This window comes from Urocampus carinirostris, chromosome 5 (assembly GCF_059441175.1).
Source record: "Urocampus carinirostris isolate Australia breed hairy pipefish chromosome 5, RoL_Ucar_1.0, whole genome shotgun sequence".
Taxonomy (NCBI): domain Eukaryota; kingdom Metazoa; phylum Chordata; class Actinopteri; order Syngnathiformes; family Syngnathidae; genus Urocampus; species Urocampus carinirostris.
In genome coordinates, this window is record NC_142353.1 from 41,837,505 (window position 1) to 41,859,861 (window position 22,357).

The following is a 22,357-nucleotide window of genomic DNA, read 5'->3' on the forward strand; positions in this document are numbered from 1 at the left end:
GTAGAATTCTTGGACACAGCTTTTGTCAGGACCAGAACGGAGACAGGACCCACTTGCGTTACGTTTCTCTCAGTTTTATTGGGAAAAAAGGAAAGGTTTGCACCCACGATCCGTGGTCGCTGGTCGCGGGAAGCAGGTCGCTCTAAACGAGGAATTGGCACTTCCGTGGGGAGCGATGGCGGGAACGGAAAAAAACGGGTCAGTAGCCAAGACAGGAGAGCAAAAAACGTGGTCGGGATCAGCAACGATTGGAAAGCCTGGAGAAGAGAGTAGAAGTGGTCAAGATTAAAAAAAACGGGTCGAAGCCGGGGAAGAGACGGGAGCAAAAACAGGAGTGAGAAAGGGTTGAAAAATCTTGCCTAGAGTACACTGAGGTTCGCAGACGGACTGACAACAGGTGACAGATATATGTGGATTCAAATAGTGACAGGGAGCCAATCAGAGTCCGAGGCAGTTGGCGCCAAAGGAGCAGGCACATCGGTAATCATGACAGGTACAGGCATATACATACAAAGCCACTAGGTGGCGCTCTTGCACCTGCTTCTTCTATTTTAATAGCGTTAAATAGACTCATCAACCACCCAAAAAAAAACATCCTATGAGGTAATCATAATGACCCAGCAGTGAGCTATTTTCAGAACAGGTCCCAGGCACCAAGATGGGGTCCCCTGGATTATATACATGGATTAGATTAGAAAGGTGTATTTCTGACTAACTCCTGTTGAAAAAGCTTGCCCAGAGTATACTGAGGTTTGCAGACGGACTGACAACAGGTGAGAGATAGACGTGGGTTTGTTTGGTAGTTGCACAGTGTGTTGAGAGTGGACAGGCTCTTCAAAAATTAGATGTGTGGTGCTAAACATTTAAAGCGAACTAGAATAGAATATACCTTTATTGTCATTGTTACAAAATGGGTTAACATATTGTGACAACAAAATTGGGCATGACACTCCAGTTTCACACATTCAACAAAAAAAACTGGTTTCTGCACTCGCGTTACCCCCTCTTTGAGGCAATTGTAAATGTCCATCCGATGCAAGGAGAGCCCATGATCGGTAAACTCAACTGTCAGAGTAACTTCAGACAGCTCCGAAAGACGAGGACTTTAATCACCACTTTCCCTCCTCTTCATCTTATTCTATCTCTCTGTCTTTACAGATCGAAAGCTGCTACATGACGTTAAACCTCAAAGTGAGTTCCTGGTGGCTCTTTTTTTGTATCTTCTCAATTCCCAGTAGTACCGTATTTTCCGCACTATAAGGCACACCTAAAAGCCTTTATTATTTTAAAAAGCTGACCATGCGCCTTATAATACAGTGCGCGCCTTATATATGGATCAATATTAAGTCGCAAAGTCTTGCAACTAAAGCAAGCAGCCACCGACTCGATTTTCCCCCGAAGGCGAAGTAGTCCGCGGTGTATGCTGGGATTTATATACCGGCGTTTCATTTCCTAACCAATGTGTCAATCATCATTTGAATCAGTCATTATTGGCTAAGGTTATTCAGAGGTAAAGGGGGCGGATCATTTTTATCATTTACAGGCTCGCATTGGCTAAAAGGGCGAAACAAAGCCTGCAATTGGCTAAAAAAGATGAATGTGAATCACACGTTGGGTTGCACTACGGCATAGAGAAAACATTTTTTACTATTCTGTATTTGTAAATATTTTACTCTCTTGGATTTACTACACTCACGGTTGTAAGAAAACCATGGTTACGTATCATTATTGAAAGTGACGGATGCAAGAGAACTTAGGTGAGCTATGCGGCTTTATATTTTCCCGGTATCTTTTTTTAGAACGATCTTGATGAGTCTTATTTTTAAACTAAATTCAATTCAAAGTGTTTACTGTCATATGCACAGTTTTGTCGACGTTCCCATTGTAGCGCCTTATAATCCGGTGCGCCTTATGTATGGAAAATAGAGGACCAAAAAAATGTTTTTGGGGGTGCACCCTATAACCCGGTGCGCCTTATAGTGCGGAAAATACGGTACGTCCGTCTCCTTGGCCGCGCTCCTAACTCTGGGGGGCCCTTCCCCCTCTAAACTGCATTTATTTAGGCAGAACAAAAAAAGAAAGAAAGAAAGAAACGTCCCTTTGGGCGGTACCAATATTTGAAACAGACAAAAGATTTGGACAAAAGACTATTTTTTGGGGGTGCGCCCTATAACCCGGTGCGCCTTATAGTGCGGAAAGTACGGTAATTCTCAAATTTTACAGGCTAGTGTCGAATTCTTTCCTCGGCGTTTTACGTGATGATGAAATGGTAGACAAATTACCACCATTTAGTTCTCCTTGATCCATCCATCTTAGTGCTAAGCCAGCAGGTGCTCATTACGCTTTCCATCATTTTTCCATGCCCTGACTCTATGACAGGCGCAATGTTACAGCTCTGTTTCTACTTAGAGCAGGAAGATGTATAGCTTGTGACAGGTGGTCTCGTGTTATGCGGTAGCCGATTACTTAGCTTAATTTTGGGGCGAAGAAAGCAAAATTGTCCAATTTTCAGTGCTGTTCTCCTTCCTGAGGCTTTCGATCACTACAAGAGTTCCCTGGACGGATCGGACTAGGCTTAATGGATTGTATCAGTGCTCTATACTCAGGGTTGGGTAGGGTTACTTTAACTGGATTACTTTCAATTACTTTTGGATTACTCCAATACCAAATATGCTAATAAAAGACAAAAGAAACTAAGTATGAATAAAATTACGACTCACAACACGTGGTAAGCTTTCTCTCCTGGCTTTGATCTCTTTGATCTCCGGCAAAACTAACATAAAATGCGACAGAAACAAAATGAAAATAAATCCAAACAGCTTGCCAACATCATTTTTGCCGTTCCATGTATTCTGGTACTCCCCAAGCCTGCACAAAATGTAGTCATTTTGTTCATATTTAGTTTCTTTTGTCTTTTATTAGCATATTTGGTATTGGAGTAATCCAAAAGTAATTGAAAGTAATCCAGTTAAAGTAACCCTACACAACCCTGTCTATACTGACATGCGGTGGTGTATGGTTATATTTACAAATAAATGAACCTACATTGTATACATCACAGGTGTCAAACAGGCGGCCCCCGTGAGATTTTTTATAGCATTTGTGGTCCTCAGCTAAAACGAGTTCGACACCCCTGGTATACATGATTTAATTGACAATGTCATTATTACTGATATGACTCAGCTGTGCCCGCTTATTTTGCGCCAACCGCCGCGGGTTCTGATTGGCTCCCTGTCACTATTTGAACCCAGTCCTGTCTGTCCCTTGTTGTCAGTCCGTCTGCGAACCTCAGTGTATACTAGGCAAGCCTTTTTCGACCCTGACTCCCACCTGTCCCGTTTTTTCTCCCATCTGTCGCCGGCTACGACCTATTTTGATCCTGACCACGTCTGCTCTCCCTGTCCCGGCTACCGACCTGTTTTTCCGTCCCTGACACCGCCATCGCTCGCTACGGAAGATCCACTTCCGTATTTGGATCCCAATTCGAGTGCGAGAATGACTTGTTTCCCGCGTCCAGTGAGCATCATTGTTTCAATAAAATTGTGAGAAAACGTTATGCGATTGGGTCTACCCTGTGTGCTGGTCGTGACAGGCAATGCACTAAGCAAAATGTAAACTGTTGCATAGAAAGATAAATTATAAATTAAGTCTATGCACAGCTCCTTTTAAATAAAAACATCAATGGATATGTAATTCTCCATTATGGAAAAAGTCCAAGCCTCAAATAAAAAAATACTCATCTTAGCTTGCTAAAATTATCCCTAATTCTATTGTTTGGGGCTGATTGCCCTCTGCCATGAGGCAAGAGAATTGCTTGCCTCACTGAATCTGCCGATGTCCAATACAGTACGTGATGCGTTACATACAGTCTTGTTCCACGGACGGACTGAGGAGATCATTTCTTCCTCATGCCATGAGGCTCTTTAACTCCACCCGGGGGAGTAAAAGCCACACATTTGCATATTGCCCTATTCTTATTACAGTGTGTATTCTCCGTAGCACTATTTAAATACTCTATATCAAAACGTTATATTGGGTATTTTTGTATTCTATATCTTTTATTTTATTATTTTATTTTCAACACAAGGATACTGCTGGAAGTGTGGATTTCCTCACCGGCTTGAATGAAGTATCTATCTGTCTATCTATCTATCTATCTATCTATCTATCGACCGACCGACCGACCGACCTACATCGCTATCTATCTAACCCTACATCACTATCTATCTATCTTTCTCTACATAGCCATTTATCTATCTCTACATCGCTATCTATCTATATCTACATCTCTATCTATCTATCTATCTATCTATCTATCTATCTATCTATCTATCTATCTATCTCTACATCGCTATCGATCGATCGATCGATCTCTCTCTCTCTCTCTCTCTCTCTCTCTCTCTCTCTCTCTCTCTCTCTCTCTCTCTCTCTCTCTCTCTCTCTCTCTCTCTCTCTCTCTCTCTCTCTCTCTCTCTCTCTCTCTCTCTCTCTCTCTCTCTCTCTACATCACTATCTATCTATCTATCTATCTATCTATCTCTACATCGCTATCAATCTATCTATCTATATCTATATACTGCTTCTTTTGAATAAAAGCATCATGAGATATGTAATTCCATGCAAAACCAAAAGGAATTACTAAATGGCCTGACTTACAGTTAGCTTGCTAATACTATCACTAGTTCTATTGTTTTGGGCCGCAGTGTGTGCCAAATCGGAATCCTTGGTCTCATTATTGCTCTCTGCCATGCCTGATTTGCCTGCATATGCAGATGCTCAGAACAGTCGCACACAAATTACTAATTGGATTATTATAATTCATAACATAATGCAGCAATTTTGAAAAATCACCAAATTACGAAGTAAAATGATGTAGAACTTTATCTCTGAATTGATATAATCATTGACTGCATCTCACTGTTACACTATAGCAGAAAAAAATATAACTGCTCGTTTCATTAATGAAGGAGTTTTTACACTGAGCTTGAGCACTCGAGCAGTCTGTGCTTAATTAATGCGCCTTTTATTCTCCTTTGCGTCGAATATCATCTACCTGCAGTTGCTCTAATGATATACATTATGGATCTAAAGGACTGACTCTCAAGTGTTTTGTGCTGATCACTATCCGTGTTAGCTGATTCAGTGTAAAATCTGAAGCAGCTGTGCTGCAAAATCAATAGAAGTTTCTTCATCTCATCTCATTATTTTCATATTTCATAGTTTCTCCAAAACAGTGTTTGTAAGCCAGTGTGCCGGTTCAAATTAGTGTGCCGTGACACCTTGTCTGGTGTGCTGCGGAAAATGTTCATCTAATTGGTGACAGCAAATGTATAATACTAGTAAAAAGTGTGGCATTATTCAAGTCAAGTCAAGTCAAATTTATTTACATAGCCCTTAATCACAAAAATGTCTCAAAGGACTGCACAGGATTACAATGACACAATGACCTGATCTTAAACCAACATGAGGGCAAGGAACAACTCAAAACCTCAGCGTGAGGAAAAAGAGAAACCTTGAGAAGGACATTTAGCATTACAGTACACAAACATAGTAAACACTAGGTAACATGTTGAAAATTTGTCCGGAAAGTGCATGACAGCAGCGACGCCCCCAGCCTGTAAATTAGTCCAGAAAGTCTATGACGGCCATGACGCAACTTCCCATCTCTGCCAGCTGGTCCATGCAGGTGTTCACATGCTTCAGGTCAAACGCTGACTCATCTCAAACCGTCCTTCTCCTTCGTATCACCACCAGGCAGGCAGTCGGAAAAAGACAAGACAATACAGAATATGGGGTTGGCATCAATCATAAGCTTTGGAATAGAAGTGTGTCTTAAGCCTTGATTTAAAAAATTCCATTATACTTATTTAAATATAGGTGCAATTATTTAGTCATTAGTCGAGTAACTATTTGGAATGAGTTTTAAAAGGTGAGTGAATGATTTTGGTATTTTAACATACTCCCCGAACAAATTTAACGTATTTTGTGATCAGTTTATTTTTTGTTAGACAATGAAAATAAAAAGATACAACACCAATTGATTTTATGCCTGCTAGGAGAACAGGATAACAAGAGAGGACTCTACCAAAAACCTTAGATTAAAAAACAAAATCCAATCCTTTCTAAATGTCATGATGACTGATGAGATTCAACTGCTCGTTTGGCTCCAGCCCTGATTGGTTCCCCGTCCTACTTAAGGTTCGTCCTTTCACTCGCCTGTGGTCAGTCCATCGGTGAACCTCTGTTTTCACAAGGCAAGCATTTTTGACTATGACTCCCATCGGTCCCGATTTCTCACCCGTTATCCACTTGTCCGTCCCTGCTTTCCCCGTTCGTCTCAGACAACGATCCGTTTTTTGACCCCGACCATGTTTTGATCTCCCGTCCCGGCTAACGACCTGTTTTTTTTATCCTGACCACGTTCTGATCTCCCGTCCCGGCTAATGACCTGTTTTTCCGTCTAACTACGCTACAATCTCCCGCTCTGGAAGATCCACTTCCGCATTCAGAACACACTCCGATCCCGTGAGCGGCTCAGATCACTGTCGCTGCCTTTCCTCTATATCTCAATAAACTTGTGAGAAACGTTACGCGATTGGGTCTACCCTTTGTTCTGGTCGTGATACTAAAGGCCTTTGCCTGAGCCCTTTCTAAAAATGAGTGCCCTCTCCCAGATTTCTGTTTTATGCAGATGTATCACACGCAACGGTTTCAGATAAACCACATTTAATTTAACATAGAGACAACCCAAAGAAATACAAAATGCAGTTTTGAAATGTTGATTCCAACTATTGAGATCTCCACTAAAAATTGTCCCTAAGTCAAAATATGATTTCCCCTGAAACTAATAATGAGTTGGGCACCTTGGGCAGCGATAACAGACATCAATATTTAGGATGATTGATAATGACTATTTATGATAATGACCATTTATGTTAATGACGCTACCATAAGAAAGACACTGACAAAAAATTGCATCCCAGGCGAAAACCACTGCTGTTACTAATGAACACAAAGAGTTGTCTCACTATAGCCAAAAAGCATCTTGATCATCCTGAATACTTGGAGAAACATTCTGTGGACTGATGAGTCAAATATGGACCTTTTAACCTCTGGCATAAAAATGGCACTGCGTTTGGAAAAAAAAGAACTTGATGCAAAACAGGGAAAACATGAGTGCCAGTATGATGTTCTGGGGTTGCTTTGCTGCCTCAGAACAAGGACAACTTTCTGAACAATGAATCCCAGTTTTTATCAGAAGATCCTGAAGGAAAACGTTTGACTATCCGTTCCTGCCCTATACCTCAAGCCCTCTTGGATCATACAGAAGGTCAACAATCCAAAACACACCAGCAAATCCACCTCTGAATGGCTTAAAAAGTCCAATTGAGATGCTGTGGGCTGACCTTAAATGGAGAGTTCATGCAGAAAACCCTCTAATATTGCAGATTTGAAACAGTTTTGTGAAGAAGAGTGGGCCAAAATTCCTCTACAGCGTTGTAATAGACTCGTCACCAATTATTGTAAACGTTGAATTTTGCTCAACGCTGCCAAAGGTGGCCCCAATCGCTTTCTGTCATGATTATTGATGTGACTCAGCTGTGCCCGCTCTTTTGGGTTTGATTGGCTCCCTGTAAGTATTTGAACTTAGTCCTGTCAATCCCCCGTTGTGAGTCCGTCTGCAAACCTCAGTGAACATTAGGCAAGCCATTTTCGACCCTGAATCCCAACTGTCCCGTTTTTGCTCCCGTCTGTCTCCGGTTATGACCTGTTTTGCTCCTGACCGCGTCAGTTTTCCCGTCCCGGCTTATGATCTTTTTGTGCCCCAACCAAGTCTGCTCTCCCGTTCTGGCTTCCGACTCGCTTCCGACCCCGACCACGCCTTGCTCTCCCAGTCTACCAACCCGTTTTTTCCGTCCCTGACACGGCTATCGCTCGCTCTGGAGGACCCACTTCCGCGTTAGGAGCACAATCCGAGTACGAGAGCGACTTGTTTCTTGTGTCCAGCAAACACCGGATCGTGTGCGCAGCCCTTCCTCTTTCCTCCAATAAAACTTGTAAGGAACGTAACGCAATTGGGTCCTGTTTCCGTTCTGGTCCTGACACTTTCAAGTTTTTGAGGCAATTACTTTTTGGAATAGTGCAAGATAGATTTTGATTTATTTTGTGCCTTAATGAATTGAATGAACATTTCTTAACTGCATTTTCTTTTTCCTTAGGTTGTCTGTGTGATATTAAAATTGGTTTGATGATCTGAAACCTTTGTAAGTGATAAATATGCAAAAAGAAAAAACACAGAAATCAAGAAGGGGAGAAATACTATTTCACAACACTGTATTTAATCTCCTGGTTGACGAAAAGCAGACTAGCCCTAATGGGTGTGCAATTCAAAGAACAGCAACGGGATTGGTAAATTGTGCTAATGACAGAGTTTAAGAGGTTAAACAATAAACAGAACAGGTGCAAAGTGCCTCCTGTGTGGAGTTTGCATGTTCTCCCCGTGCTTGCATGGGTTTCCTCCTGGCACTCCGGTTTCCTCCCACATTACAAAAACAAGCATTATAGGGTCATTGGCTGGTCCGAATTGTCTGTTCCTGTGTCCCCTGCGACCAGTTGACGGTGCCCCCTGCCCACTGCCCGAAGATAGCTGGGATGGGCCCCAACACCCCAGTGACCATACTGAGAATAAACGTTGCAGATAATGGATGGATGGATGTGCGGAATAATAGTCAAAATAACGAGCAATCCTTGAATCTTAAGCAGACTTCTTTGCTGGTGTCCCACAGTAAAAGTAGAATAAGTGTTTCACTTATTGCCCCCCTTTTTATGACACAAATACATTATAGGCAGTTTCCATTCTCTGAAAAACAATATAACCAATATTAAATGATCTACTTCATATTTTCAACATATTTCAACAATTTATTTTTTTAGGAGAACAAAATGTATAGTGACTTGTTTACCTGACTGCCCATTTTTGCACATCTGGTTAGCTGCTCCTCTTGCACTCTTTGCACTACTGAATAATACTATACATAGCTATAATTATTTAGTATATTATTAGTACTTCAGTACTCCAACTCAATACAACATTTATTTATATCTGTACATTCAAGGAAACTGTGCGGGTCAGATGTATCGACATTTCGTTCTGTACACACGTGTACAAAAATGACAATAAAGTATATCTGAATCTGATTAAAATAAATTAACGGAAAAAAAAATCAGCTTTTAAATTATATTACTTATTTAAATCGTATTTTCCATTTTTTATAGATTTTTTTTTTTTTTTTTTTTTAATTGGGAAAAATAAACGAATTTAAAATACATTGGAAACATACAACATAATTAGTTGCCAAGTTGGTTTTCCTTTACTACCTCCAGAACCACAGTCACACAAAAATATTATTCATATTGAAGGTCACCAGATAAGAGAAAATGTATATTGTCAACCTAGGCTACAGTAAAATGGAATAGAATAGAATAGAATAGCTCACAATTGTCTGTATTTCCATTGACATCAACGGAGTGTATGGTACATTGTTTACAACACCTGCGTAATTTGAGCATTAAGAAACAAAACTTAAGCCGAGATTTCATTTTTTTCTGTTTGCTTTGGGATTTTTGCAAGAAATGTGTTTGCATTGGGTCACATGAGGTTTAGGGACACTGCTGAGTGACTCGGTTAAAAATTTAGGTGTCATATTTGACCCCGATCTGTCCTTTCAAAGACATGTGAAGAAAATTACTAGAACCGCTTTCTTCCATTTTCGCAACATTGCTAAAATTCGTCCTATACTGTATCAGTCGGATGCGGAGATTATAATTCACGCGTTTGTTACCTCCCGTCTCGATTACTGTAACGCACTACTCTCCGGTCTCCCGAAGTCCAGAATCAAGAGTCTTCAGCTGGTACAAAATGCTGCAGCGAGGCTTTTAACCAGGACAAAAAAGTCTGATCACATCACGCCGATTTTGGCTAACCTGCACTGGTTCCTTGTTAGCCTAAGATGTGATTTCAAGGTTCTCTTAGTATTATACAAAATCATACATGGACTTGCTCCCTCATAACATTTTGGTCCGATTCCCCCTATGTTCCGGTCAGAAGCCTTCGTTCTGAAAATGCTGGTCTACTAGTGATCCCAAGAGCCAAGAAGAGATCCGCAGGTTTGAGAGCGTTCTCCATTCGGGTCCTGGTGCTGTGGAATTCTCTTGCCCCCGAGATCCGATCTGCAACCTCAGTGGAAATGTTCTAAATCTAAGCTTAAAACACACCTCTACTCTATAGCATATGAATAACCTATACTTTTCGTGGACAATATCTCTGTATTATTTGTGATTGCAACATCCTTTGCTGTCTGGTCACCCTGAAAGGGGGATGCCACATGTGCTGTCCCTTCTCAAGGTTTCTTCATTTTCCTCATGTTGAGGTTTTTGAGTTTTTCCTTGCCTCCATGTTGGTTCCAGATCAGGGGATGGTGTAATAATAGTCTGAAAAAATAGTCCTGTAACCTGTGAACCCCTTTGAGACTCTTTGTGATTAAAGGCTATACAAATAAAAATGACTTGACTTGACTTGCTATAATATCAAGAGATCTCTTCCATGTTATTTAGTTTGATCAAAGAAACTTGTGTCTTAATAGGTTTTATCTGTTTGTGCTAGGTGTGGATAGTTCCAATGACGTGGCTCTATACTCCGGCTTGGGAGCCGGCGTTATTGCCGTGGGGATATTGGCGGTGGCTATCATGCTCTACAGGAAGAACCAGAGTGAATATGGCGTCGATGTCATTGATTCTTCTGCGCTTGCCGGAGGCTTTCAGTCTTTTAACTTCAAGACCACCAGACAAGGTAAGCGCGTGTGAATTGGAACTAGCTGCGTTCAATTTGCCGTATATGTGCCATTTGCTTGGCTTTGGTATCGATACCATTTATTTTCAGGGTTGGGTAGGGTTACTTTAACTTGATTACTTTCAATTACTTTTGGATTACTCCAATACCAAATATGCTAATAAAAGACAAAAGAAACTAAATATGAATAAAATGACTAAATTTCGTGCAGGCTTGGGGAGTAACGGAATACACTGAACGGCAAAAATGATGTTGGCAAGCTGTTTGGATTTATTTTCATTTTGTTTCTGTCGCATTTTATGTTAAATTTGCCGGAGATCAAAGAGATCAAAGCCAGGAGAGAAAGCTTACCACGTGTTGTGAGTCATAATTGTATTCATATTTAGTTTCTTTTGTCTTTTATTAGCATATTTGGTATTTTAATCAAGTTAAAGTAACCCTACCCAACCCTGTTTATTTTTAATTACCTTTTCATTAAATGTAAATCTTGGTAATGAAATGGTGCATTTACCTATGAAATATAGCTTTCTTTTCATGTTCTCTATCTATCTATCTACCCTGGTCATATTCCTCAAGAAGGGTGACCAACAGCAAGACAAACACATACACATAAACGACGGAAATTAAAAAAGGGAAAAAATTGCAAAAAACACACACAAAAGTTTTTGGACCATGACCAACCCAAATGCCCAACATCCAAACAAGTGAAGCACCTCGGCACCCAAGTCGGTCATGCTTTCGTCCGAGAAAGCGGCCATGTCACTCGGGTCAGGGTGACACAACACACTCGTCTGTTCAACAGCAGGGCCCGACAGCTTTCACTGGTTTACCCCTGCCGCATCATACAGGTGCCCTGCCCATCCCTTAGAACGCATCCAAACTAGGTTCCCGACCCCTACATGTCACAACCAGAACGGAATCAGGACCCAGATGCGTAACGTTCACCACAAGTTTCTTGATAGAAAGAGGAAGGTCCTGCGATCTGGTGCTCGCTGGACATGGGAAACAAGCCGCTCACACAATCGGATCATGTTCCGAATACGGAAGTGGATCTTCCGGAGCGGGAGATGACGGTGTCGAGTACGGAAAAAACAGGTTTATAGCTGGGATGGGAGAGCAAACGTGGTCGGGATCAAAAACGGGCCGTAAGCCGGGACGGTAGAGCAAACGTGATTGTGATCTAAAACAGGTCAGAGCCGGAGACAGGAACAAACGGGTGGAAAATATGGTGCAAAAACGGGACAGGCGGGAGTCAGGGTCAAAATGCTTGCCTTGTAACAACAGAGGTTTGCTGACGGACTGACAACCGGAGAATGACAGGACTGGGCTTAAAACAGGACAGGGAACCAAACAGGTAGCCCGCAGCCGCTGGCGCCAAATGAGCGGGAACAAGTGATGCTAATCAGTAATCATGACATATTCTGAATTGATCTGAAGTTTGGTATTTGGTAAAATGACAGTCTTTAGATTACATTTTTTAGAAACGAGGAGTTAAAGGAGGAGTTAAAGATATATTTTTTAAAACCATCTCTGCAATCTATACATGTTTAAACACACGGCTATTTTTTTTATCAAAATGTACAAAACGTTTTTGTATGTTCCTAGTCTGGAAAAGCACAGTGATGCACTTGAATGTTATTTTTCTAAGTGCACCTTCAGCTTTGCACTGACATGAGCCAGCTACTCCAAAGCCTGAAAAAAGCATCATCATCATCAAAGAGCTCTGCAACCGAGCCTTGCCGATGATTGATGGCATTTATCTGCACTGAGCAGTTCGCTGTGTAAGCCGCCCTATCTACTTTGGGTCTATCCATCCGTAATCAGCGGAAGAACATGTCCTTCTATTTTGACGTTTCCGCTCCCCCGTTGTTTTCAGAGAGGAGCATGCACCCTGCTAAACTATCTCTGCAGATCAAGTGACCACACATGAGATTGTTCTCGAATGGAGAAATAAATGGCGTGTGAGACATTCAACCATTGACGTGCGTAGAGGTCTGGTGAGGCACAGTCGGATTTACAAACAAATTGACCTACATCTTGTTCATTTTTGATGAATAAAGAAAGACAAATATATATAAAATGTAGCAGAGAAAATTCAAGTCATATTTATTTGTAATATCACCAAATAAAAGCAAGTAAATGCTGAAAAGAAGGGGGCCAAGTACTGAACCTTGTGGAACACCACAGGTAACACTAGAGGGCTCAGATAAGGAGATATGTATTGTTTTACCTTTACGTATAAAAGAAATACTGAATCTGCGCTGCTCCTTTTGAAATAAGCACCAATAGATGAAAGAAATATTTTGCTTAGCCTGACCTGCTGTTAGCTAGCTAATTATATCATTAATTAAACTGTTTGGTCTCACTAGCATTCTCTGCCATGAGGCAGGAGAATTGCCTGCCTCACTCTGCACCTGTTTTTTAGCACTAACATTATTTATATTAATATTATTCATAATATTTGTGAAGTAAGATAAGAAAGCACTATAACAAAGAATAAATATGACCACTTCATATATTTTTTAATTGTATATATCAATGATTAAAGGTGAGGCACAGCCTCACTTGCCTCCCCTGACTGCATGTTACTCTATTTAACATCATTTAGATGAAAAAGTGTGTACTGAAAGAAATTTAGATATTGTTTACCTCATTAGCAGAAATGATTGCTTATTTTAGGTGTTATTTTTTTATAGTTTTAAAATATTCAAATGTTAATGGTTCAGGGTTCACAGATCCCTTAACCCTCAGGTTTTTAGGGGCACCACTTCCTGTGGTGTGTCTTGGGCATGTACAGCCTGGTGATGCCCTTCCTTCTCCAGGCTGTTTTTTATAGGTAGTAGTATGCTCCCAAGAACCAATTAGATTGCTCATTCAGAATGCTAATTTATAACAGTGCATACAAGACAAAATAAAGGGTTGGGTAGGGTTACTTTAACTGGATTACTTTCAATGACTTTTGGATTACTCCAATACCAAATATGCTAATAAAAGACAAGAGAAACTAAATATGAAAAAAATGATGACTCACAACACGTGGTAAGCTTTCTCTCCTGGCTTTGATCTCTTTGATCTCCGGCAAAACTAACATAAAATGTGACAGAAACAAAATGAAAATAACAATGACAATAAAGGTCTATTCTATTCTATTCTATTCTAAATAAAAGTTCCATTCATTCATTCATATATTTATATATACCGATATTGTTTTCTCATGAATATGGTTTTGACTTGATTTGGTTTCTTCAGTGAGATTGAACCATAAACGGACTCCCAGAAACACACCATCCCTTCACCTTGGTATCAATAAAAGGATGTGAATGGGAGAGAATATTCACGAGCACACTGTACCTGACACTTCTAGGTCAAACCACGGAAATGTGCAATGCACGCTTGCAAAAGCAATAGCTGAGATCCAAGCTTGGTGTGGGAGGTGATGTGAGCCGGGTCCACATTCAGCAGGTCATCAATCCTATTTAAATAGGCCAGTTCCCCCCCAGAGCCCGCCTGCTGTGCCCTCCACTGGCCACAATCACTTCTTTCCATTTTCTACTCCATCAGCCAGGCCAAATGTGGAATGCTTCCACGTTTTCTCTTATTAAAAGCCAAGTTTGCGCTGGGGAATAATGCGTTTCCTAGCAGACTCATTCTCACATCAATATCCTTATGAAAAACATGAACTGAAAGAACATTAATTAAATGGAAACCAGGGTTTTGTTTTAAAGCTAGTAAATTTTTTTGTGGTTCTAAGAATTCCTAAATCAGGTATGTCAAACTAGAGGCCAGATCCATACTCATCCATCCTAGAGATAAGACCTGACCCTGTCAGAACCAGAACAGGATCAGGACCCAATCGCGTGACGTTTTTGATCCTGACCACGTCTACTCTCCCGTCCCGGCTTTCGACCTCTTTTTGTATCCAACCACGTCTACTCTCCTTTCCTGGCTTATGACTCGCTTACGACTCCGACCAGGTTTTTGCCCTCCTGTCCCGGCTACTGACCCCTTTCTTCGTTCCCGACAAGAGCGACCTGCTTCCTGCATCCAGCAATCACCGGATCTTGGGCGCAACCCTTTCTCTTACTTCAAAAATAACTTGTGAGAAACGCAACACAAGTGGGTCCTGTCTCCATTCTGGTCCTGACAAAAAAATAGTAATATACTGGAGATTGTTACCCTAGATGTGCCTCATCGTGTTTAGCAGGAGCTGGATTAGCAACTTGACTGGGGCGGTGTCTCAGGCGGTGTACATTTGGGAAATCATTCACATAATCTAAACCGGAACAGGATAAGGACCCAAAAGCGTGACGTTTCTCACACAAGCTTTTTATTTTATTTTATTTGTTGAATGAGTCCTTGGACCCAAACCTGTCCCTGCCCATTACTTCTGCCTGCTAGTGATTTTTAATCAGTGGGCCTATTCCAAATCTATCCCTCAAGGTATTCAACCTGAGGTACATTTCATTTACTCCTCTGGTCCCACCGCCGTTATTCCATTTTCACCGCACTGTTCTGAAAAATGCAACCCAAGCGATAATCGGACTGCTCTCCACTCAACCGGAGGGGAGACATTCGGCGATGATCGAATGTCAGCCGCAGAGGGATAATGTCCACTTGACTTGCAGGGGAAGGTGGAATGTGCCAACGTCGGGTGTGGTCTCACTAATAGAAAGCTTAGAAATGATATATGAATCTTCTCATCTCATCTCATCTCATCTCATTAGCCGTGCCACTTATCCTCATTAGGGTCGCGGGGGGGCTGGAGCCCATCCCAGCCATCTCCGGGCAGTTCGTGTTTATTTGTCAAAGATACAGATAGGTTGTTCAGTGGGCTTGTTTTTGATACGCTAAAACTGGGAAATAAATGAATATGTGCTTATTGTTAATATGTTTTTCTCTAGTCTAATGTCATGATTACCGGTGAGATTCACCTGTGCCAGCTCGTTTGGCGCCACCCAACGCGGGTTCTGATTGGCTCCCTGTCACTATTTGAACCCAGTCCTGTCAATCCCCTGTTGTCAGTCCGTCTGAAAATTTTCGTGTGTACTAGGCAAGCCTTTTTTCGACCCCGACTCCCACCTGTCCCGTTTTTGCTCCCGTCTGTCTGTGGCTACGACCCGCTTTGATCCCGACCACGTCTGCTCTCCGACTTACGACGCGTTTTTGATCCCGACCACGTCTGGCTTACGACTCGTTTCCGACACCACCACGTCTTGCTCTCCCAGTCCCGGCTACTGACCAGTTTTACGCCCCTGACAAAATAAACGACAAAATGCACAAAAAAAGAATTGAGCATTGATGTCTCATCTCATCTCATTAGCCGTACCGCTTATCCTCATTAGGGTCACGGGGGGGGGGGGCTGGAGCCCATCCCAGCCATCTCCAGGCAGTGGGCAGGGGACACCCTGAACTGGTTGCCAGCCAACCGCAGGGCACACGGGTACAGACAACTCATTCGCTCATTCACACCTAGGGACAATTTGGACCGGCCAATTCACCTGAAATGCATGTTTTTGGAACGTGGGAGGAAACCGGAGTGCCCGGAGGAAACCCACGCAAGCACGGGGAGAACATACAAACTCCGCACAGGAAGTCTGGAGCTGGATTTGAACCCACGACAGGTTCCCATGACATGAACTGTGCCGCACAAGCGCTAACCACTGCGCTGCCGTGCTGCCCTTGAGCATTGATGTAACATATTTAAATATTACGTGATTTATTAGATGTTCATTTATTCATATGGCATATATTTGTAGGTATAACTTTATACATTTATCTCTATATACAGCAACATCGCTCAAGGTATTTGACAGATATTGGTATCAGCATTTTCATTCATTCGAAAAGCTGATTGTTAAGCCTCACCGCTCGCTACGGAAGATCCACTTCCGTGTTCGGATCACAATCCGAGTACGAGAGCGACTTGCTTCCCGCGCCCAGTGAACACTGGATCATGGGCGCAGCCCTTCCTCTCTCTTTCAATAAAACTTGTGGTAAACGTCACGCAAGTGGGTCCTGTTTGCGTTCTGATCTTTACAGTCTGATAGGATACACAGTGACCCCTCTAAATATGAGATTAAGGAGATTTTCTCGTGTCTTGAACGCATTTTTCCCATAAGAAATTATTGAAAATGAATCAATCCGTTCCCTGTCTCCCCAAAATCATCCAAGGAAACTAATTTATCTTGGATTTCCTTTTGTATGTCGGGCAAAATTGTTGCCTGAAAGACATTTCATGACTGTAATGTCTCGTAACTCGAGTAGCTCCTATAAAGATGGGCCACTGTATATTATCAACCTCATTATACTGTATTGATTCCCTAATTTTTATAGTAGAATATAAAATATATATATATCATATACTGCAGAGAATCATGCTCATTTTATTTGGATTTACTATTTTTCTTCCTAAAAATATTATTTTTCTAGTTATATGAATAACATTTTAAAAAGACACTACAATATGTTTTCACTAGATGTCACTGTATTGTGTAGTACAGTCAGGACCAGAACGGAAACAGGACCCACTTGCGTAACGTTTACCACAAATTATATTGAAAGAGAGAAGAAGAGCTGCACCCACGATCCGGTGTTCGCTGGGCGCGGGAAGCAAGTCGCTCTCGTACTCTGATTGTGATCTGAACACGGAAGTGGATCTTCCGTAGCGAGCGATTGCTGTGTCAGTGGCGGAAAACTGGGCGGTACCCGGGATTGGGAGAGCAAGACGTGGTAGGGGTTGGAAACAAGTCGTGAGCCAGAACGGGAGATAGACGTAGTCGGGAACAAAAGGGGTCGTAAGCCGGGACGGGAGACCAGACGAGATCAGGATCCAAACAGGGTGTAGCAGGAGACAAACGGGAGCAAAAACGGGACAGGCGGGAGTCAGGATCGAAAAAAGACTTGACTAGTATACACTGAGATTCGCAGACGGACTGACAACAGGGGATTGACAGGACTGAGTTCAAAAAGAGGTTGAAACCCGGGACAGGAGAGTAAACGTGGTCAGGATCAAAAACGGGTCGAAGCCGGGGGACAGACGGGAGCAAAAAACAGGTGGGAGTCGAAAAAAGGCTTGCCTAGTGTTAACTGAGGTTCGCAGACGGACTGACCAAAGGGGACAGAAAGGAGTGGGTATAAATAAGGACAGTGTCAATCAGAGTCTGAGGCAGTTTGCACCAAAGGAGCAGGCACGGGTGATTCACATCGGTAATCATCATTTTTTGTAACTTTTTAGATAAAAAAATATCTACTCATGAGTTAGTACAGGGAAAAGCTGTACATATATTCATTGCAATAATGAATCAGTAATATTAAAAATGATATCTAATTTTTTGAAACAACCTATACATTACAATGACAAAAACCTATAAACAAAACATGCATACTTTAAAGCATTGTTCCGGTACTTGAACATAAACGCCTCCAAATCAAGAATCTTCCCAGCAGGGTTGGGTAGGGTTACTTTAACTTGATTACTCTCAATTACTTTTGGATTACTCCAAGACCAAATATGCTAATAAAAGACAAAATAAACTAAATATGAATAAAATTACTAAATTTTGTGCAGGCTTGGGGAGTAACGGAATACATGGAACGGCAAAAAAAATGTTGGCATGCTGTTTGGATTTATTTTCATTTTGTTTCTGTCGCATTTTATGTTCGTTTTGCCAGAGATCAAAGCCAGGAGAGAAAGCTTACCACGTGTTGTGAGTCATAATTGTATTCATATTTAGTTTATCTTGTCTTTTATTAGCATATTTGGTATTGGAGTAATCCAAAAGTCATTGAAAGTAATCCAGTTAAAGTAACCCTACCCAACCCTGCTCCCCGGTGACAGACACTTTTCATGAAAAAAACAACATTGGACTCCCACCTGGCACCCCTTGCCAGGCAACAGCTGGGCATCAAGGACTCAGTGATTTCACTTGGCGGTTTGAGGATGGAGGAAGGGGGGCATGGTTGCTTAGATGTCCGAATCTGCCAGATCGATGCTGCGCACTCTGCACCTTCCTTGGCAGAATCGTCACATCGAATGTCGAAGGCGACTCTTGGGTTCGCACCGGGAGCTCCCCTCCTTCAAACCGCAGTCACCTAGACCCTTCCTGAACCGCCCGTTGCTCACTCCCTCCCTGCCCTTCAGTAGGTCAGTCCAGAGTAGCTGACTGCAGCAGATGGATTATGGAGATCAAGCTGTGTGTGCTAGGTAATTAAATGGAGCAGTTTGGCCACGGCTCCAAACCGTGGACCTTCTGTCCAGGTTGAGTTCTCCTTACCTCAGCCACTTGGACATTTGATTTTAGTTCATGCTGGAGATCGACTAATCTGAAGCACAGCTCAGTGGGTGCCGGGGATGCAAAATTGATTGTTTTTGGTTCAGTATTTAAGATGGGATCTAGGGATGTATGTACTGATTTCTTTTTTATTGCTTTATTGAATAAAATACATTTGCACTTCCATACAAATAGCAATGTTGCATTAATACTATAACCGAACTTTACAAACAATCCAAATTAGAGGACCGTCTCCAAAAATAAAAAACATTCCAGGGAGGAAATACATTACATAAAAAAAATCAAAATGTCAGGGCGAGAACAAAAACAGAACCCACTCGCTTAACATTACCACAAGTTTTATTGAAGGAAGAGAAATGGTTGCACTCACGATCCGGCGATTGCTGGACGCGGAAAGCAGGTCGCCCTGAACGCGGAAGTAAGACTTCCGAGGCGAGCGATGGCGGTGTCGGAAACTGAAAAATGTCGAAAGCCAGGAGAGGAGAGTAGACGTAGTCGTGATCAAAAACGGATCGTTATTCGGGATAGGGGAACAGACGTGGTCGAGATTGAAACAGGTCGTAATTCGGGACGGGAGAGCAGAAGTGGTCGAGATTGAAACAGGTCGGAATTCGGGACGGGAGAGCAGACATCGTCGAGATCAAACAGATCGTAGCGGGAGACAAGCAGGAGTAAAAAACACGGGACAGGCGAAAAAGGGCTTGCCGTGTGAAAACAGAGATTCACAGACGGACCGACAAAAGGGGAATGACAAGACAGAGTTTAAATACTGACACGGAGCGCTCCCTCTCTATCTATCCATCTATATATCTATCTATCTGTCTATCTATATATCTATCTATCTCTATAACTTTCTTTCTATCCATCTATCTATCATCTATCTATCTCTATCTATCTCTAGAACTTTTATTTATATCTATCTATCTCTAGAACTTTCATTCTATCCATCTATCTTTCTCTATAACTTTCTTTCTATCCATCTATCTATCTCTATAACTTTCTTTCTTTCCATCTATCTATCTCTATAACTTTCTTTCCATCCATCTATCTATCTCTATAACTTTCTGTCTATCCATCTATCTATCTCTATAACTTTATTTCCATCCATCTATCTATATAACTTTCTTTCCATCCATCTATCTATCTCTATAACTTTCTGTCTATCCATCTATCTATCTCTATAACTTTCTTTCTATCCATCTATCTATCTCTATAACTTTCTTTCCATCCATCTATCTATCTCTATAACTTTCTGTCTATCCATCTATCTATCTCTATAACTTTCTTTCCATCCATCTATCTATATAACTTTCTTTCCATCCATCTATCTCTATAGCTTTCTTTCCATCCATCTATCAATCTCTATAACTTTCTTTCCATTCATCTATCTATCTCTATAACTTTCTTTTCATCCATCTATCTATCTCTATAACTTTCTATCTATCTATCTCTCTCTATAACTTTCTTTCCATCCATCTATCTATATAACTTTCTTTCCATCCATCTATCTATCTCTATAACTTTCTTTCCATCCATCTATCAATCTCTATAACTTTCTTTCCATTCATCTATCTATCTCTATAACTTTCTTTTCATCCATCTATCTATCTCTATAACTTTCTATCTATCTATCTCTCTCTATAACTTTCTCTCTCTCTCTCTCTTTCTCTCTTTCTGTCTTTCTCTCTTTCTCTCTCTCTCTCTCTCTCTCTCTCTCTCTCTCTCTTTCTCTCTCTATCTCTCTCTCTCTTTCTCATTAACTGTCTATGTACCCATATCTATCTCTATAACCATCTATCCATCTATTTATCATCATCTCCCAGACTCCCGCTCGGTGTGTGTACAATAATTACTCGTGTTCTGCGCAGGCACAATCAATTACAAAATATCACATTAATGTTCAATAATTTGATGATATTGTCCCTTTGCCACTGTTTGCAGGAAACCCGCTGCTTCTCAACTCTTCTATTCCACCAGACTTAACCGTGGGACGGACCTACAGCACCTCACTGTGCTTTCAGGACGGTGCTGATAAAGAGCTTTTCGACCCGTTGCCAGACATAAAAGTGCAGAACTCATTCATGGTCTACGGTGTGGCAGGGCGGGCCGAGCTCCACGCCAAGGAACCTGTTGAGACTTTCCCAAGGGATTACTACAGCTCTCTGGACAGACGCAAGGAAGGGACGCTCTCCTTCAATGGACCTTTAAGCACCGGTAAAGAGCAACTTAGGACCGGAGGAGTGTTTGGTCAAGCTGGAGGACGGCTGGTGCTGCCCAACACTGGTAAGTACTGTATTTTCTAGCGCTATAGACCTTTTTAGCGAACGTGACTTCCACCTTTACGACTTGTTTTTGACCCCGACCACGTTTTCTCTCCCGTCCCGGCTTACGACATGTTTTTGATTCCGACCACGTTTTTGCTCTCCTGTCCCGGTTATCGACTTGTTTTTTTCCGTCCGCGACCCCGCCATCTCCCGCTCCGTAAGATCCATTTCCCTATTCGGATCACGATCCGATTCTGTGAGCAGCTTGCTTCCCGCGTCCGAGAACCGGATCACGGGCGCTGCCCTTCCTCTTTCTATCAATAAACTTGTGGTTAACGTTACGCATTTGGGTCCTGATTCAGTTCTGGTCGTGACACTTCAAGAAGGCTAATCAACCATCATACCTTCACTAGCATATCATAAAAGCAGTGAGCTTGTTACTTGGGCTTTTTTTTCGTTCCTACAATTATTTTTTTGTGTTATTACATTTGACCACCGATTAATACAATTAACCATCATACATTCATTACTTACTTTGCATATCATACAAGCAGTGAGCTTGTTACTAAGGCAATTTGATTTTATTTTTGTTCCACAATCAATTGTTTGGCTATTAAATTTAGCCTCCGGGTGTCTCAAATGCAAATGTTGATAACTCAAGCATGAACGTTTTTTCAATCTGGCGGTGTAAACATCAGGTGGAGTTTTGACATTTATAATTGCCAGGAAAACAAAATTTGTTTGTTAAATTTCGATTCAGTTTCGATCTCTTCATAGAGTATAAGTCACACCAGCCAAAATGCATATTTAAGAAGGAAAAGACTTATATAAGGTGCACCTCGATTATAAGTCATATTTTTGGGGAAATGTATTCATTAAAAACAAATACTGTCATGAACCAGAACTGGATCAGGACCCAAACACGTGACGTTACTCACACAAGACCTTTTATT

At 41.6% G+C, this 22,357-nt stretch overlaps 1 protein-coding gene across 1 annotated transcript in view; it reads left to right on the plus strand.

Moving 5' to 3' along the window:
• The window catches only part of unc5db (unc-5 netrin receptor Db), a 338,470-nt gene that overhangs the window by 218,052 nt on the left and 98,061 nt on the right, over positions 1 to 22,357 (plus strand). Inside the window, exons 8-9 of the mRNA XM_088336872.1 lie at positions 10,664 to 10,849; positions 21,082 to 21,423. Coding sequence (XP_088192998.1) covers positions 10,664 to 10,849; positions 21,082 to 21,423 — 528 coding nt within the window. The remainder of the gene's footprint in view (positions 1 to 10,663; positions 10,850 to 21,081; positions 21,424 to 22,357) is intronic.